General features: G+C 46.4%; 1 protein-coding gene across 1 annotated transcript; it reads right to left on the bottom strand.

Moving 5' to 3' along the window:
* Nucleotides 1-1,089: 1,089 nt before the first annotated feature.
* GRPEL2 (GrpE like 2, mitochondrial) lies at nucleotides 1,090-13,413 on the bottom strand. The gene is made up of 4 exons (XM_051631457.1): nucleotides 13,307-13,413; nucleotides 7,915-8,071; nucleotides 6,949-7,030; nucleotides 1,090-5,322 (listed from the first exon to the last, which is right to left on the bottom strand). The coding sequence occupies exons 1-4, from the start codon at nucleotides 13,357-13,359 to the stop codon at nucleotides 4,967-4,969; spliced, it is 648 nt and encodes a 215-aa protein (XP_051487417.1). The 5' UTR covers nucleotides 13,360-13,413; the 3' UTR covers nucleotides 1,090-4,966.
* Nucleotides 13,414-15,254: the final 1,841 nt, after the last annotated feature.

Below are 15,254 nucleotides of genomic sequence, written 5' to 3'. Positions count from 1 at the left end.
CTCAGATGCTTTTCAGCAGCTGGAGGTGGTTGTGGTTTGAGAACTCCCAACTCTCCCTGCTGCTGCAGAGAAAAACCAGCAGAGCCAGAAATCACTAACACAGCAGCAGTACTTGCTGTTCTAGGCTGGTTAGCAAACGCTGAGCAATGCCCTCACAACTCCTTCTTGTCAGAATGAGGAAGAGCCCATCGAATGGGATATTGCCTCTGCCATGGTGAGGGGGCTTTGCTGGCAGATGCTTAGCACAATAATTTAGATCTCACCCCAGAAAGGCCATTTGCAATTTTTTTTTTTTTTTTTTTTTTTTTTTTTTTTCAAATGAGAAGTGCCCAGGGGGGTTTCAGAGCTTCAGGAAAACAAGGCAGGCAAGGCCCACTGATGTGGCACCAAGTGTTACAAGACTCCAGCAAGCCCTGGAATGGAGGCCCAGCTATTTTTACAGAGGACATGTGAAGGGAAAATGAGATCTGTTACAATCACACCCCTACAAAGAAAGCCTGTTCCTCTCTCCAGCAAATCCCTGAAATCACATCCGGCCTGTGGATACCACCAGCATTAGTACACACTGCACATGAAGCTGTTTGAATGGAGCTGCCACCCCACACACCCAATGCAACACGCTGCACACAGAAGGGAAAAAATGCAGCCAAGTGGAGCTGTGAGAGAACAGAACAGCACAAATAAAACCAGACATCAAGCATGTCAACTGTCAGCAGAGTTCTGCAGAAGGAGCCGCTACCAAAGGCTGGCAGACAGCACTTCTCTACACAACAGTCCATGAGTGGACTTACCAGGAACAGACACGGAAGCAGCAGAGAACACACCCGGGCAGTTTATCAATGCAGAAATCTCTGACAACCCACAGGCACGAGGAAAGATGGCACACACGTGTCTTTCTTGGAGTCCACCTAAGGACTGTTAACAGCATGTTCAACAAAGTTCTGCACTGCCATGTACTGTAGCTCGTTTTAGACAATTGGATCAGGAACAGCAAGAAACCTTTCAATCCTCAGTCCCACCTGATTAAAATCACAGTTGGAACAAGCAGCAGTTTGGGGCAGGGAAAAAAGGAAAAATAAGCAACTGCAATTTCTTTTTTTTTTTTTTAATTACCAAATTGACAGATCTGGACATCTATAGGAAATCAGCCCTTTCCAACATTAACTCAAATGTCGTTGTCAATTACTTGCACCACTCCCACACTTCAGTCTTTGTCATACAGCCAGAGCCTTTGGGTAAACAAAGAGCACAGAAACACAAAAAAATTACAACATATACAGGCTTTCCACCAACTCAATGGACTTACATTTTTGGAGATTAGCAACGCTTTGTTCATTTGACTTTGCAAGTAATATCAAAACATCTCAAGTTTTAAAATAAAAAAAAAACAAACCCACAATATTCACATACAAAAAACTTAAATACATTTGTTTAAAAATTAAAGGACTGTTAATAGCTATTGATTTATCACAGCTGTCTCTTTCAACAGAAGCTCTGCTGATGAAGCACTGCGAAATTAAGGTCTACAAAGCAACATTCACATTCTGCGCTGCTCCTGGTCAGAGTTAAGACACTGCCATGCTCATGAGGCAGTGCCACTGGAGAGTTCAACTCAAATACACCCCACTGACAGGGTACAGCAAGATCACAGACAAGGCAAATGCCCACATACAGCAGGGCTGCCCACCTCCCTGGAGCAGAAATCCTGATCCACACATTGCCATCGCATGCACATCGTACTGACTCGTCTGCATTCCCAGCTCAAGCTCTTCAGCTGGCTGGGCAAATGGAGTGGAAATGACTAAGAGGTATGTGACACTTCCTCTCCTCTGCTGCTCCAATCCCTGCTAACCTGCTCCTGTGTTTTGTTAAACAGTCACTGAATAAAGTGACTGGAGAGAAAAAGCCCGTGGGTCAGTCTCCTCTCTGGTGTAACTCTGGAGAGTACAAAGGAACTGCACCAACGGGGACTCTGCCCCACCATGCTGAGTGTGCAAGCTTTACACAAACAGGGCAGACAAGGGAGCAAGAACATACAAAGGAGAAATTCAATCCACCCTTATGCAATCTCATCCACGATAAAAAAGATCACTAAGTGTGCTTGAAAGGCAAGAGAATCACATTTTGCCTAGGAAATCTGGATTCTGTGATGAAATCCAGGTTTGGTTATTTCATTTTCACTTCATCATTCAAAGGAAGCAGAAACTAGGACAAACAACAGCTACAGTATTTATCTCTTTGGTAACTTCCGTAAGAGTCTCTAAGCAATGGGTACATCTTACAGCAATCAGCATAAAAGATCCTGTAGAAGTTTCATAGATTGAAAAAAAACTGGGGCATGAGTGGGGAAAATAGCTTGGGGCCTGCGGGAAGGTGAGAAAGACTGCACAGGAACTGGATCCTTCAGATTCCTGCTGAAGCTGCACAACAGTGCCTCAGTGAAAGTGGATCCCAGATACATGAGCTGAATCAATAAACTTATTACAGACAGAAGGTCTGGAGTGCATTTAGGGTATTTAAGGCAAAAATGGGTGAATACTAGCTGAGACAGGCAGAGCTGGCAGTCTGAAAGTGGATCAAGTAGCCATAGTATACTTTCAGTCAAGTGGCTCTGTGGGTCAGTTTGAAAAGGATCTGGATCCCACCACTTCTGGTCACACACTACTTTTAAATCCAGCTCAGGTAAGCTGCAGCCCTTCCACGACAGAAAACAACCTGTTGCTTAAAATGCCTTTCTTTAGTTATTTATAAATAAAGTTTCACATTCAAAGTCAGTTTCCATAACCAGCTCTACCCTCATATTGCAAAAAGACTCAGCTGATACAGCAGGGGCTGAGAGGCAGAGAACCCAACCACTCCTTCCAGCTGAAGACAGTTTCCTCAGAACAAGCTGCAGACAGTCTTGAGGCAGCACAGCAAGACTTGCATTGCCACACTTCGTATTTTACCTGTTGTCTTGAATAGCATAACCTGGTGACCAGTCAGCACATACACCAGCAAAACAAGGAACAGGAATTCCCGTGTATCTGAAATTTCCAACAATATGATAAAACAAGAGCACTGAACAAGAGGTTTGTCCAAAGTGATCTAATACTGCCATGAAGCACTGTTTCTGGGATGAATTCTCAAGTACCTGCCCAAAAATCTAACTACTTAAAGGCAGAAAACTGCACTTCAAAAAGTATCTGTGACAGTCACCCACATGCAGCTGTCACATAAGCAGCTCACATGGAGCGTATTAGAAAAGTGCATCTTCCTTAAAATTCTGGAATGATAACCAGCTAGCTGCACACAGTCTCTCCAGATGAAAGACTGTTGATAGCTGCTAATTGAAGGCTGCAGTGATCTTGAAGTCCACCACAAAAAGGTTATGCAACTGAAGCCTGAAAAGGAATGGGAGATGAATAAGCTTTCTTCCAAACCAGTGATGGCATCCACCATAAGTAAAGAGCTTTTGGAAGTAGATCTCCATTAATTGTCAGGTCATGGATCCATTTTCAGAAAGTAAAAATGCAGGAATTAACAAATCAGCAAGAAACATGAAAACAACCATTCCTTCCTTGGGTTTGTGTAGTGCAGACCATAAGCTGGTTTATAGAATTCTTCTGTCACTGTGCTGCTTCCTGCTCTGCAAAGGGTTAAATTCTGATCTTACTGGGTGACTGCATCCTTTCAGCTGAGATAAATGGACTCCCAGGCAAAAGGACCACTGGGAAACTCATCTGCCATGCTGTGACCACAACATGCCTCCAACTAAGTGGATGGCTCCAGGTCAGCTTTCACTTCCTCAGCCTTCTGCTTCTCTTGCTTTCTTGTCACCGCTGCTAAAATTGGTTCAAGGGCACTTGAGACTTTTAGTAGAAAAGATTTTTGTCCTTGCATCAAAACCCAAAAGGTTTAATATTTACTATGACCACATAAAAGTAGAATCTGAATGTGAACTGGAAGTCAGTGTTAGAATCTGAGTACCATTATTGGAGAGCTGAGAAAATACAACAGTCCAGATTTCCTGCTTAAGGGCACATCTCCATTTTGCCAGCAGCTACAACAAAGAGTATATAGTTTATCATGCTTGAGAGCTGCACAAATACCCATCAGGGAAGGAGATCACTCTCCTCTAAAATAGTTTTTGGTTGGAGAAAGAGATTTGAGAACCGTTTTCTGGCTCCACCAACAACCACTACTCCCTGGTTTACCTTTAAGAACAAGGAACCAAGCTGAAGTTTTACCTGGAGAACAAATATTAACAGTTTAAAGTCTGCCTAACAACTGAATTCTCTGTAAAACCTCATCCCTATTCAACTGTAGTATGACAGATTTCATTAATTTGGGATTGTTTTCCTGCATGTAAGAAAAAAGCTGCTCCAAAATTTCATTTCAAGTTATCATCTTCATCCCCACCTGAGAGGCCTGGGGACAAGGGAAGACACCAAAACCAGACTAATAATAATACTCAGCCCTTTGGGCTTTTCCTCTTCCGAGTGCTTTGCAAAGAAAAAGCCTCATCACATCCTTGTGAGGTAGGTCAGTATTATTATATTCCCTTAACACAGATATGGAAACTGAGGCAGAGAAGTTAGTTTTCTGAAGGCGAAAGCAGGAGCCTGTCTCAGAGATGGAACCGGGAGACAAGATTCCTTAGATCTCAGAGAACTTCCCATTCTCTCCCATATCTCCCCTCTTCCCCATACATGTCTTAATGGAGAAATAAGCAATGGAGAAAGGGGCTACAGTGCCACTTTTCTGACAAGTAGCAGGACTCTTAGTACTATTCCACATATTCCAAAAAGGATTATTAAATATACAAGTACCTTAGAATTAAAGGCAAAATGACTGCACACATTATAAAGAAGCCAACATACAATACAAACCTAGCTTAATAAATAAGACATGCAGCTGCAGCTGTGACTGAGTGCTGAGGGGTCTCAGCTCAGGAAGGTCCCAGATGCCAAGGGGTAAGCCCATGTCATTCCTGTGACTCTACTGCCACGCCGACCAGCGCGTGTCTGATAGTGCGACCGTGGAGTTTATAGCCATCCTGAGTCACCAGAGCTATCGTGCCTGGCTGCAGGCCCTCAGCTGGCACATGGCAGACTATTTCATGGTCATACGGATCATATCTACCACCAACAGGGTTCATCTTCTGGAGGCCATGTTTGGCAAACACACTCTGCAATTTGGCCTCTATGAGAGAGAGGCCTTCATAGATTTTCTTCAGGGTTGGATTTGGATTACTCGGCTCCACTTCTTCTGCAGCATTCTCAGCAGTCTTCTCCAAGATATCTGCTACCTCCACAAGGTCCCTGCAGAAACTCTGGATCCCTACAGGCACAAAGAAGCAATATGTAAACAAAGGGCAATTTATAGTACCAATGATAGGCACAAAGTCACAGCAGTTTACAAGCACCTTTAAAGCTGCTGATTGATTTGAACCCCTACTTTAGTGAGAGCAGACAGTGTCTTCTGTAGCCAAAGCTTTAGCATAACATGGGTATCCCCAAATCAAGGTATATGCAAGAAAGGTACACCTATACACATCAACACGTGCAGTGTATCTGACAAAGCAGAACATTAGAATTTCACTCAAAAAAGTTCTTGCAACTAAGACATGTCATTTGGGGCACTGCCCCACACCCTCTTGTACAATCCCACCGACATAAATGTCCTGCCAAGCAACTCACAAATGCCCATGCACACAGTGATCAAACACAATGGGGGGGAAGTAAAAATAATACATGAGCATTCAAAAGTACATCCATTATTTTATTCTTACATTAAAACTACTGTGAACTACTGGACAAAATGGTCCTTGGGTCAGTCATGAAAAAGTCATGCAGTCTTTTTCATCAGAAAAATGGGTTTAGATTCTATACATTTCCAGAAGTGGTGTATTACACTGTGCAGAAATTTCAGGAAAACCAGACTCCATCAGTTATACAGATGCCATAACTAACTTACTGGAAAGACACATTAGGAAAATAGAGAAATAATACTCTGGTTCTGTCTATGCCTGTACATACATGTTTAATCATGCATAGAACAAAGAAGCATGAAGAAGTAACAAAGGAGCAGACAGAAGCAGAGCAATTTTAATTGCTCTGCGGACTCCTGTGCCTCCCTCCATGTGCAACTTTCAAAAAAGAACCCCATTTTTGTCCGTATCTGAAGGATAATGCATCTAAAATTCAAAGAGCTATGGAAAAAAAAAAGCAAAGGTGCTGATTATTCCAAAACTCAACAGCCATTTTGTAGCACAATGGGTAGACTGGTAAGAAAATTACAGCAACCCTAAGTTTCAAAGCTACTGGAGTTAACTAACAAAAAGCCTCCCAAGATTTATGCATTATGGAGAATAACAGTTTGTCATTCTCAGAGATGGTGCTGGAAGAGTGCAATGCTTAAACAGCAGTTTCTTCACCTTCCTCTGTTGCCAAAGCTACAAATACAGCTCACTCCATTGATGCTAAACTATTGATTGTAGAAGTTTTAAAGAACACCTGATACAGAAACTGACGAACCTTTGTCCCAGGCAGGATCTACCTCCTGAAAGCTAGAGTACAGAAGAGACTGTTAATATAGTAAAGGAGATCATAATCTGATGACACAGCTATTGGATCTGACTCCAGAGAAAATTCTCAGGAGACAGAACCTGTAATTTCAACCAAGTCAGTAGAACTACACTCAATTGCACTGGGCCTATTTTATTAAAAAAAAACAGATCAGAAAACAGTCACTGAGAGAAATCTGATAGGACACTGTTTAACATAAAGAAAAAATATCAAATAAGCCCAGACACCAACAGTCCAGGCCAAAGATGCCAGGCTTTACCGTGAATGAGGGCAGGATGAGGAAGGGGGTGGGGAGAAAAAAAGCTGTTGCTCAGCATTTCATGCTTGCTCAGGCAGGCAGGCCACTGCAGTATGCACAGCTTTGCCTCACTTTGCTTACCAAAGAGCTTGGCATCTTCCACAAACTTCTGTGTCCTCCTCCGGACGTTCTCAGAGTCTGCCAGGGCTCTCCGGTATCGCTCCTGCAAGCACAACAGCAAGGGGAGACATCAAACAAGGAGGTAGAACCTGTTTCCTGACAAGTTGGCAATCTCTTAGAAACAATTTTAAAATAACTCACTTCACATCAGAAGGTTGTGCTGGGCTCCTGCATTTTCATTGCACGCAAACCCAAGTTCCTTTCCTACAGATTGATCACCACAACTTTGACTCCCTCAGAAGAGCCAAGTGAAGGCCTGAAGCACTCAGAGCACAGCTCCACTGAACAACTCATGGTCAGGCTGCTGCTCTGTGCATGACTCACTGCACTACTGGGACACTCCTTTCTCCAGCAGGAAAACTGGTGGTCCCAGCAACAGATCTGCAATCAGCTGATTTATCGCTTGGTGCAGCAGTATTTCTCACGGAATATCTCCAGAATTGCCTGCCCAGTGTTGCAGTATTTATTTATTTATCCTTAGTGACATCTGTTCTTCGAAGTCCCTTTAACTTGATCCCTACCATTTCCACCACACCACTATCACTAAAGAGGACTTTTCTTCTCAGACAACCTGCTGCAACACACTATGTGATGCTAACAATGATGAAGCTACAAGGCTGTGAAAGATCTGACCAGGCCACCTCCAACATGCAGTTTTACATGCCAGGGTCATACTACCAGTGTCTTGCTCCTGGGTGCTACTCACAGTTGATGTTTCTGGGGAAGGCAGGCTGTGCTTCCACTGTGCAGCCTCTCACACTTGGAGCACAGCTGCTCTGAAGGCTGCTACAGCACAGTGGTGTTGTGTGTGTGTGTGTGAGTGACAGGGCTTGTGTGTGACAGGGCTTACAGAAAAAGCCAGGTCTGAAGGACAGACCATGTCAAGGGGACCAAGCTAAAGGCATCCCAAACCAGCAGCAAACTCACAGTTAAATCCCGGACTTGTTCTTCCAATTTGATGGCTTTGTGCTCTGAAGCACAGTCAGAAAGGGGATGCTTGGGCTCATCACGGGGATCTTCTGGGCCACACTCATCTCCTGGACTTCTCTGCTGAGCTGCAGTGCTGAAAACACATGGGGATGCTCTGAAATACAAATTAGTGACAAAGGAGGAAAGTTAAGTAACAACAAGGTTAAAAAGAAGAATTCTAGTTTAGTGTCATTATTAAAAGTAGGCTCACTTGTTTCCAGATAAAATTTTAGATCTTTTCAGAAAATATGCACAGCTAGCACAGAAACACAGAGACAGATGTTCTGAAAACTTATTTTATTTTAGACTCATATGCCACTACAGAGGCTGTACATCACTTCTTTGACACACCTTGAGAAGACTTACATTTTCACAGGAAAACGAGTTGTGGGTTGCATTTTTGCTGACCTCCCAAGTACAGGTGGTGAATAGCAGATGACAAACTTCAGCAAGATTTTTGCAAGGTAGTCTTGAAAAGGCGGCATAAGGCATACGGTATAAGGCCATTTTAACAGTTATTTTAAATAACTACTCTGAGCAAAATTTGGTAAAATCTGCAAACCCATGGCACTTCAGATAGGCAGGCAGAGCCCAGCCTGCTACCTAAGGTGGCACAGTGAGTGCAAAAGGGCAAGTCACACCAGTGGAATGGCTGTGGATTTCTGTGGAGCAATTCAACAAGGAAAGACATACACATCTCAAACTGCTGGTTAACAGAGGATCCGATTCTCAGATGCTCTGATGCATTTGTTCCCCAGGGTGCAAACACAGTATTGGTGCATTCAGTTTTCCTCCTACTGAGTGAAAAGGAGGACAGTTTGAACTTTTGGCCAATCAGTTTTTCTTAGAAAGTAGCAATTGCTGGACTGTACCCAGCTTTCATATCCACTGCACAAAAACTGTCAAGAGAAATGACAAAGGGCTGTGCAGCCCAAATATTCTGCAGCCTTCTGCCAGGACCTTCACAACTCCAGTAGCTGTGTTTGGAAGAGGGACTGAAAATTGTAACTAACAGTTCTAGGCACTTCCACTATTTTTATCCCTACTGGCAATGAAAGAGTCCCTAAGGCCAAAAGAATGCCACAAAACAAGCTCAAGCATCAAGTGCTGAAGTCTACCTTATTTCCAATGACTTTTTCATCCCAACTACACTTTTCAACTAAAAAGCAGGCTTGACAGTAGTTCTTGTTGGTACAGCAGGTGAAGTTCAGCCAGAAGACTGACTCCACAACTTGCAGATGGAATGATGAAATGACCCATGAGTCAGATAATTGGACTGAGCTGCATAAACACCACCTACGTGCTTAGAAGTCTATTCTGTACTGTGACAATCTCATAGGTTTACCAAAAAACAGGTAAGTCTGGTGTAAAAGTTTGGTCAAAAGATGATCAAAACCAGCATGCTAGACACTTTGAAAAATAAGGAAAATTTTTTTAATTTCATTCTGTTCTCTTCCAGAAAGCCATGCACCTGTGTTAACAATGCTGTCATTCCAAGAGCAAAACCAAGGGGTTTCTCTCCCTCTCCTACACCTGCTTTTACAAACCAACCTAGACAGGACCCATTCCTGCCAGCAAGAGGCCAAGCCTTGGCCCAACTCCCTTTCAAACCTTACACCAGGAACAGAATCTGCAGAAAATTCTTCAATTTACTTTCAAACCAGCTCCAATCAAGAAACATTTTAGTATATGCTTAACGAGGAAGGGTGTCTCCTCTCTTAGGAACACCTGGGCTCTTCCTCTGAGCAGGGCTTTCAACATCCGCTTTAATGGAGGGGCTTTGGATGTACTAAGTGCACATGTACCAAGTGAAATGCAGCATGGCACAGAAATCACTGCACTGGCACCAACTCAAACTTGTATGTTTATGCAGCACAATTCAACACTGCATGGAAACACTAATTTAGGCCCCAAAATCAATATCCCTGAGTTCATGTTACCACACCCGCACCATTAGGCTTTCTTACTTTTCAGAAAGGTTTTGTTGCTCGGGTACAATGTCACAGAAGTGCACAGCTTTTGTTTCTGGGTCTCTCATATCTGTCACAAGACCCAAGTGCTGCTCAGCAATCCAGCTAAGCTGAGTTTACAGCAGCAACTGGAAGAGACAGGCCTGCTCCCCTTATTCCGGCACTGGAGCTGTGCAGAATGAAGGGTCAGGGAGTTAAACCAGCTGAAAACTAACTACAAAACAAAAAGACTTTTCTGTCTGTGTCCCTGAATAGGTTTGCTGACAGATCAGATAAGCACAAGTGCCAGCACAAAAGGGAAGCCAAACACGTGAAGCCTGGTGAGATGTAGGAGGGAACATATGGGAAAGGGAAGACATGTCCCCGTTTGGGTGGCAGTCAGGGCTTAGACTGGCTCAGCTCTGCGATCAAAGCACAGTTCAGAGATTTTTATCTCCCCAAAGATATAAAAGACCCAAAGACCACCAAGCACCTCCCACCACTCCTTGCTTAACAGCTCAGACATTGCCTCATTTTAATACCAGGTTGCTAAACATCCCACAGCACTAAAGACAGACTTCCTTTTCCCACCTGAAGACATCTGCATATGCAATTCTTTTATTAAGCGGGTACTTAAAACATGATCTGTATGTCAAACCACTCCTTTTCAACACATTACATGCCAACACAAGTCTAAGAGTGCTTCTGCTACTGTACATTTGTTCTAGAATAGGACATGCCTCATACTAACGTTTACAGAACCAGGCGAGAGGCTGTCACCAGGTTCAAAAAGCTGCCCAGTCACCGAGCTTCTGGGCTCCAGGAACACGGAAGAAACCCCCCACATTTTAACCCTGTCTGCAGAGAGATCTGTCCGGGCACAAGACCCCATCTTGAATGATCTTTAAGACGTCTGTCTTACTAATTTTGTTTAAAAAGTTCTATGTTAACCAGTTAAAGCTGCAGGGAGTAGACTAAACTGGAATTGAAGACAGAGAAGGACCCCCTTTAGCAAGCCTTCAAAAGCAATCCATGAAGCTTTAAACAACTGCAAATCTTTCTTTGTAAATAAAAGTTGTGCTTGTGGTAAGCACCACCTACAAGCTTTATCTTTTATCATCTCTCCTTTCATGTAAAGAGCTGGAGGGATGGCAACCGGCCAACTACAGAGGAACCAAAGAACCTGAAATGCAGCTGAGAAAGCAGCCTTGCTAGGCATCTCATAGGTTAGACTCCTGTGTCTTTAAAAAACTATACAAACGAGTTAATTCTTTTGCATCCGAGAAGCAAAGTTAGGGAGTCACTTCCCTCTGCAAGCGATTTACACTCCACGAATGGGTGTGTTCGGTGTGTAGGAGGAAAGGGGCGTGAATGAGCTGGGGCCTCAGCTACGTGAAGCTGAGAGCTGCCTGCATGGACTCCTTTCTCCAGCTTGTGAAACCAAGTCCCAGAACACTCCCCTGTGCAGTGAAATGCCCCGGGTACCACGTGCTGTTCAGACAAGCCTGCCTTAAAAGTTGCAGGCAAGAAAGAAGAACCGCAGACTGACTCCAAAGGGAATTCCTGAGAAGGAGTATTAGGCAGAATTGAAAATGCCGCTCAATTTACTTCCTCCTCCAGGATGAAAGAAATGCTCAACTAAAAAGGGCAAGTGCTATTTACGGCCTGTCCACTGGCCTGTGCTACATCTTTGAAACACAGTCATGACCACAGCTGTCCTAAAAATAGACAAAAATCCCACTGGAGGAAGTTGACGCATCCTGAAGTGACAGACACGTGGAAGTCCCAGAGCGTGTGAAAGGAGCACACAACTAAGCTGGTGGTACCAGAAGATACACAAACTGATGTCACAGAAAGCCAAACAGAGGGATGCAGCAGAGGAGCTGATGGTATCCGCATGCTTTAAGCCAGTTGTCCTTAAAGATTAAAATTTAAATGATGAGAACAGATCTCTTTGGCCAGGACAACAGTATCACCCCTCTTTCTGTAGCAGAGGTGTGATACCCGCCCATCCCAAACTCTCTGTCATGTTCTCTCTGAACACAAGAATCTCACCCCATCTCTCCTTAAACACTCCCTCCTCCTCCCAAATCTGCATGACAAAGCACCCAAGTGCTGAGACACACGGAAACATCTGCACTGGTAGCGTTGCAGCTCAGACAAATACGCTTTGGAAGGAAATCCCCTAATTACCCTCAATTACTGCCCTCTGTTTCATCAGGATGCGATACCAGGGATTAATACTGTGTGGATCCCTCTCCGATGAAACCGGAGAACAAGCGTGTGCAGCACAGGGAGGGTGCCCAAAATCTGGGCTGTAGACACCCAGACTGCAGCAACTCCGGGGTCAGCAGCCCCCGAGGTGTGCACAGTGTGGGTGCCTGGGCCCACCACCCACCACTTCACTGTCCAGCTGCTTGTCCTGGTGGTGAAGGAGGCCGGGCCAGAGAACCTGCGTACCAAGAGGAATTCCGCACCCATGGCAGGTTCTGGAGATCCTCCGCGAGGGGAGCCTGCTCAGCTCCCCAAGGACAAAGTCACCTACTTCAAACCCGGTTCACATTTTGAGAGGGACAAAGGAGTTTTCAAATAACACGTAAGACACATGGCAGCAGAAAGACTGTTACACACACGTCTTTATATTTAGTCCCAACCACAAGCTTCTATTTTGTGCTGCAGAATTTTTAAGTTGCATTTAAATGGCCTTTTTCTTTTTCCAGTGAAAAAAAAAACTCCAGGAATAACAGCGCATTTTGACTTTTTATTTCTTTTCACTTGCCCACATCTCACGCAAACAACCGAAGCCCCCCTGATGGATTTCACCTTCCTAAGCCATATTCCACCACGTCCAAAAACCCCGCTGGGCACTTGTTCTTCTGTCTAAATACTGGTGTCATCACACTGACCCGCTTCCCTCTGCCACCCGAAACGCTCTGAAAGCGCAGGTGATGCTTTCTTACCAAAAAAATAAAACCGCATGAAGCATAAAAGCCTGTGAAGAAGCGGCCCGGCTGGGCCAGAAGGGACACAGGAATCACCCGCGGAGACACGTTTCAGCAGGAAATAACCTCACAACGTGACTGCCTGACCGCTGAAACGCTTCTCCCGCAACACGAAAACGGGGTTTTTTTCCCTCAAAACGCCAGCTTCCCCAGGGAAAGAGCTTGCTTATCGAGAGCCTGGTTTTGCTCCCGAAGAGCTCAGCGTAGTGCTCACCGGGGGGGAAGCGGGGAGGTGCGGGCAGGACGCTGCCCTCCCGCAGCCCCGCGGGCGGCCCGGGCCCGGGGCGCTGCCACGTCCCGCAGCGAGCCCGCCCCGGGCCGGGAACGGCTGAGGGAAGGGGGGGGGGGGGGGGGGGGGAAGCCGCAGCCCCGCTCCCGCACTCCCAGCGCCTCACGTACCTGCCGCCGAGGGGGAGGACGGTCCCGAAGCGCCGCAGGGAACGAGCGGCCATGGCCCCGCAGCGCGGCGGGCGGGCTGAGCGAGGGAGGCAGCGCCGCGCCCGCACCGCGCGCGACTACAGCTCCCGGCAGGCCCTGCGCGGGGGGCGAGCCCCGCCAGGAGCGCGGGGGGATGTGGGGGGTGCGCGGGGGGATGCGGAGGGTGCGCGGGGGGGATACGCGGGGGGATACGCGGGGATGCGGGGGGTGCGCGGCGCGCTGGTCCTGGCGGCTGCCGAGGGGCGTAACAACGCGACGGGCTTCAGCTGTTCCTCAATAAAGGCTGAGGGCGGCTTGGCAGGCCTGAGGCGGGAGAACCGGTGTTTTCCCGCCTGGTGATTAATAAATTACTAATGAGAACCTCGGTGCAAAAGCCGGGCTAAGTGCGGCTTGTAGCTGGGGACGTCCAGGGGGCTACAGGAAGGGCGGGGAGGGACTCTCCATCAGGGGGTGTAGTGGTAAGATGAGGGGTAACGGGTTTAAGTGGGAAGTGAGTAGGTTTAGGTTAGACATGAGGAAGAAATTCTTCGCTGTGAGGGTGGTGAGACACTGGAACAGGTTGCCCAAGGAAGCTGTGGATTCCCCAGCCCTGGCAGTGTTGAAGGGCAGGTTGGATGGGGCTTGGGGCTGGTCTGGTGGGAGGTGTCCCTGCCCATGCAGGGGGGTTGGAACCGGATGATCTTTAAGGTCCCTTCCAACCCAAACTGTTCTATCAATCTATGATGTGCTTTCACATGCTGTGGTGGTCCCGCTCAGTTTCTGCCCACTGCAGGCACAGACTCCTCATTTCTTTTGCAGGAGAGGTGATGCTTCAGGAGAGGGTTTTTCCCATTTCTGCAGTGAAACAAGATGGTACCGCACTCAGCCCCAGAGGGGACAGGAGCAGTGACCACTGGCTCAGAGAAGTTACTGCTGAGAACAGGATGAGCACCACTGGGAATGGGGCTTACCTGTCCCTCATCCCTGGTAGATGGGGACCCCCTCTAGCCTGGGCAGTGGGCAGCTAAGCTTGTGGCTCTGAGTTAACTGCAGTCACTAACCTGGCATAGAGGACTCACCCAGCCTGGCCACCCCAGCAGCTGCTGCCACAGGGGTACCAAGCCCATCCCAGACTTATCCAGGGCCATACAGCCAGGGGAAGGGGTGCACCAGTGCCAGAATTTTTATTAAAAGCTGCTTACCTAGTTACTAACGAGAGGATTTTGAAAAAGTGACCTCCAAAGGTTAATTGTGGCAGTCATTAGCATGAGTGGGTGATGGGCCTGCTCCCTTGTTATGCCACAAAAGCCTGGGCCTTTCCTTTTTATTCCTGTCCCTTGTTTCTGCTTGTGCTAAATGACCTTCCCCCATTTCTCTTTTTTCTTCCCATCCTTGTATTTGAAAGCACTGAGGTTTTTTTAACTTTTTAACTTCCCTCCACACCGTTTACCACATGCCTTGGCAAACTGCATCTGACTGCACCAGCACTAGTGTGAAAGTGCTGTTGGCCAGGAGACAACCCTGTCCCTTTCCCTGCTCCCCCAAAAGCTGACATGGGGCTTGGGTAGAGAGAAACAGGCTTTCTCCAGCCTCAGCTCTTTGCAGCCCTTCTAAACTCTTTAGCAACGTAGAAAGGTATCCACTGTTAATTTTCTTTCAGCTGCTGACACTTGAGTTTTGTTCATTCCCAAGGGAAGCCAGTGTGCCCTCACCCTTAATGCCTGAGGGACAAGAAGGAAATATTGGACAAGGGCACTTGTTTGAGGCACAGTGAGCTTAAAACATGAGGAACCCTGAGATGACACCCCGTGGAGCAGGGAGCAGTAAGCAGGGCAAGTAATTGATGTCTCTGAAGCATCCAGTCCTGAGCAGCTCATGAACCCCAACACTGAGGCAGCCAGAAATCCCCAATGAGTCCGTGGTTTCCTTG

Source organism: Apus apus, chromosome 13 (assembly GCF_020740795.1).
Source record: "Apus apus isolate bApuApu2 chromosome 13, bApuApu2.pri.cur, whole genome shotgun sequence".
Classification (NCBI taxonomy): domain Eukaryota; kingdom Metazoa; phylum Chordata; class Aves; order Apodiformes; family Apodidae; genus Apus; species Apus apus.
This window is presented reverse-complemented; position numbering and strand designations above follow the sequence as displayed.

Coding starts and splice junctions, on each gene's coding strand:
- GRPEL2 (XM_051631457.1), bottom strand. CDS start 13,359: ATGGCCGCTCGTTCCCTGCGGCGCTTCGGGACCGTCCTCCCCCTCGGC. Junction 8,072..13,306: donor GTCCTCCCCCTCGGCGGCAG/GTACGTGAGGCG, acceptor TTTGTATTTCAG/AGCATCCCCATGTGTTTTCA. Junction 7,031..7,914: donor AACAAGTCCGGGATTTAACT/GTGAGTTTGCTG, acceptor TTGTGCTTGCAG/GAGCGATACCGGAGAGCCCT.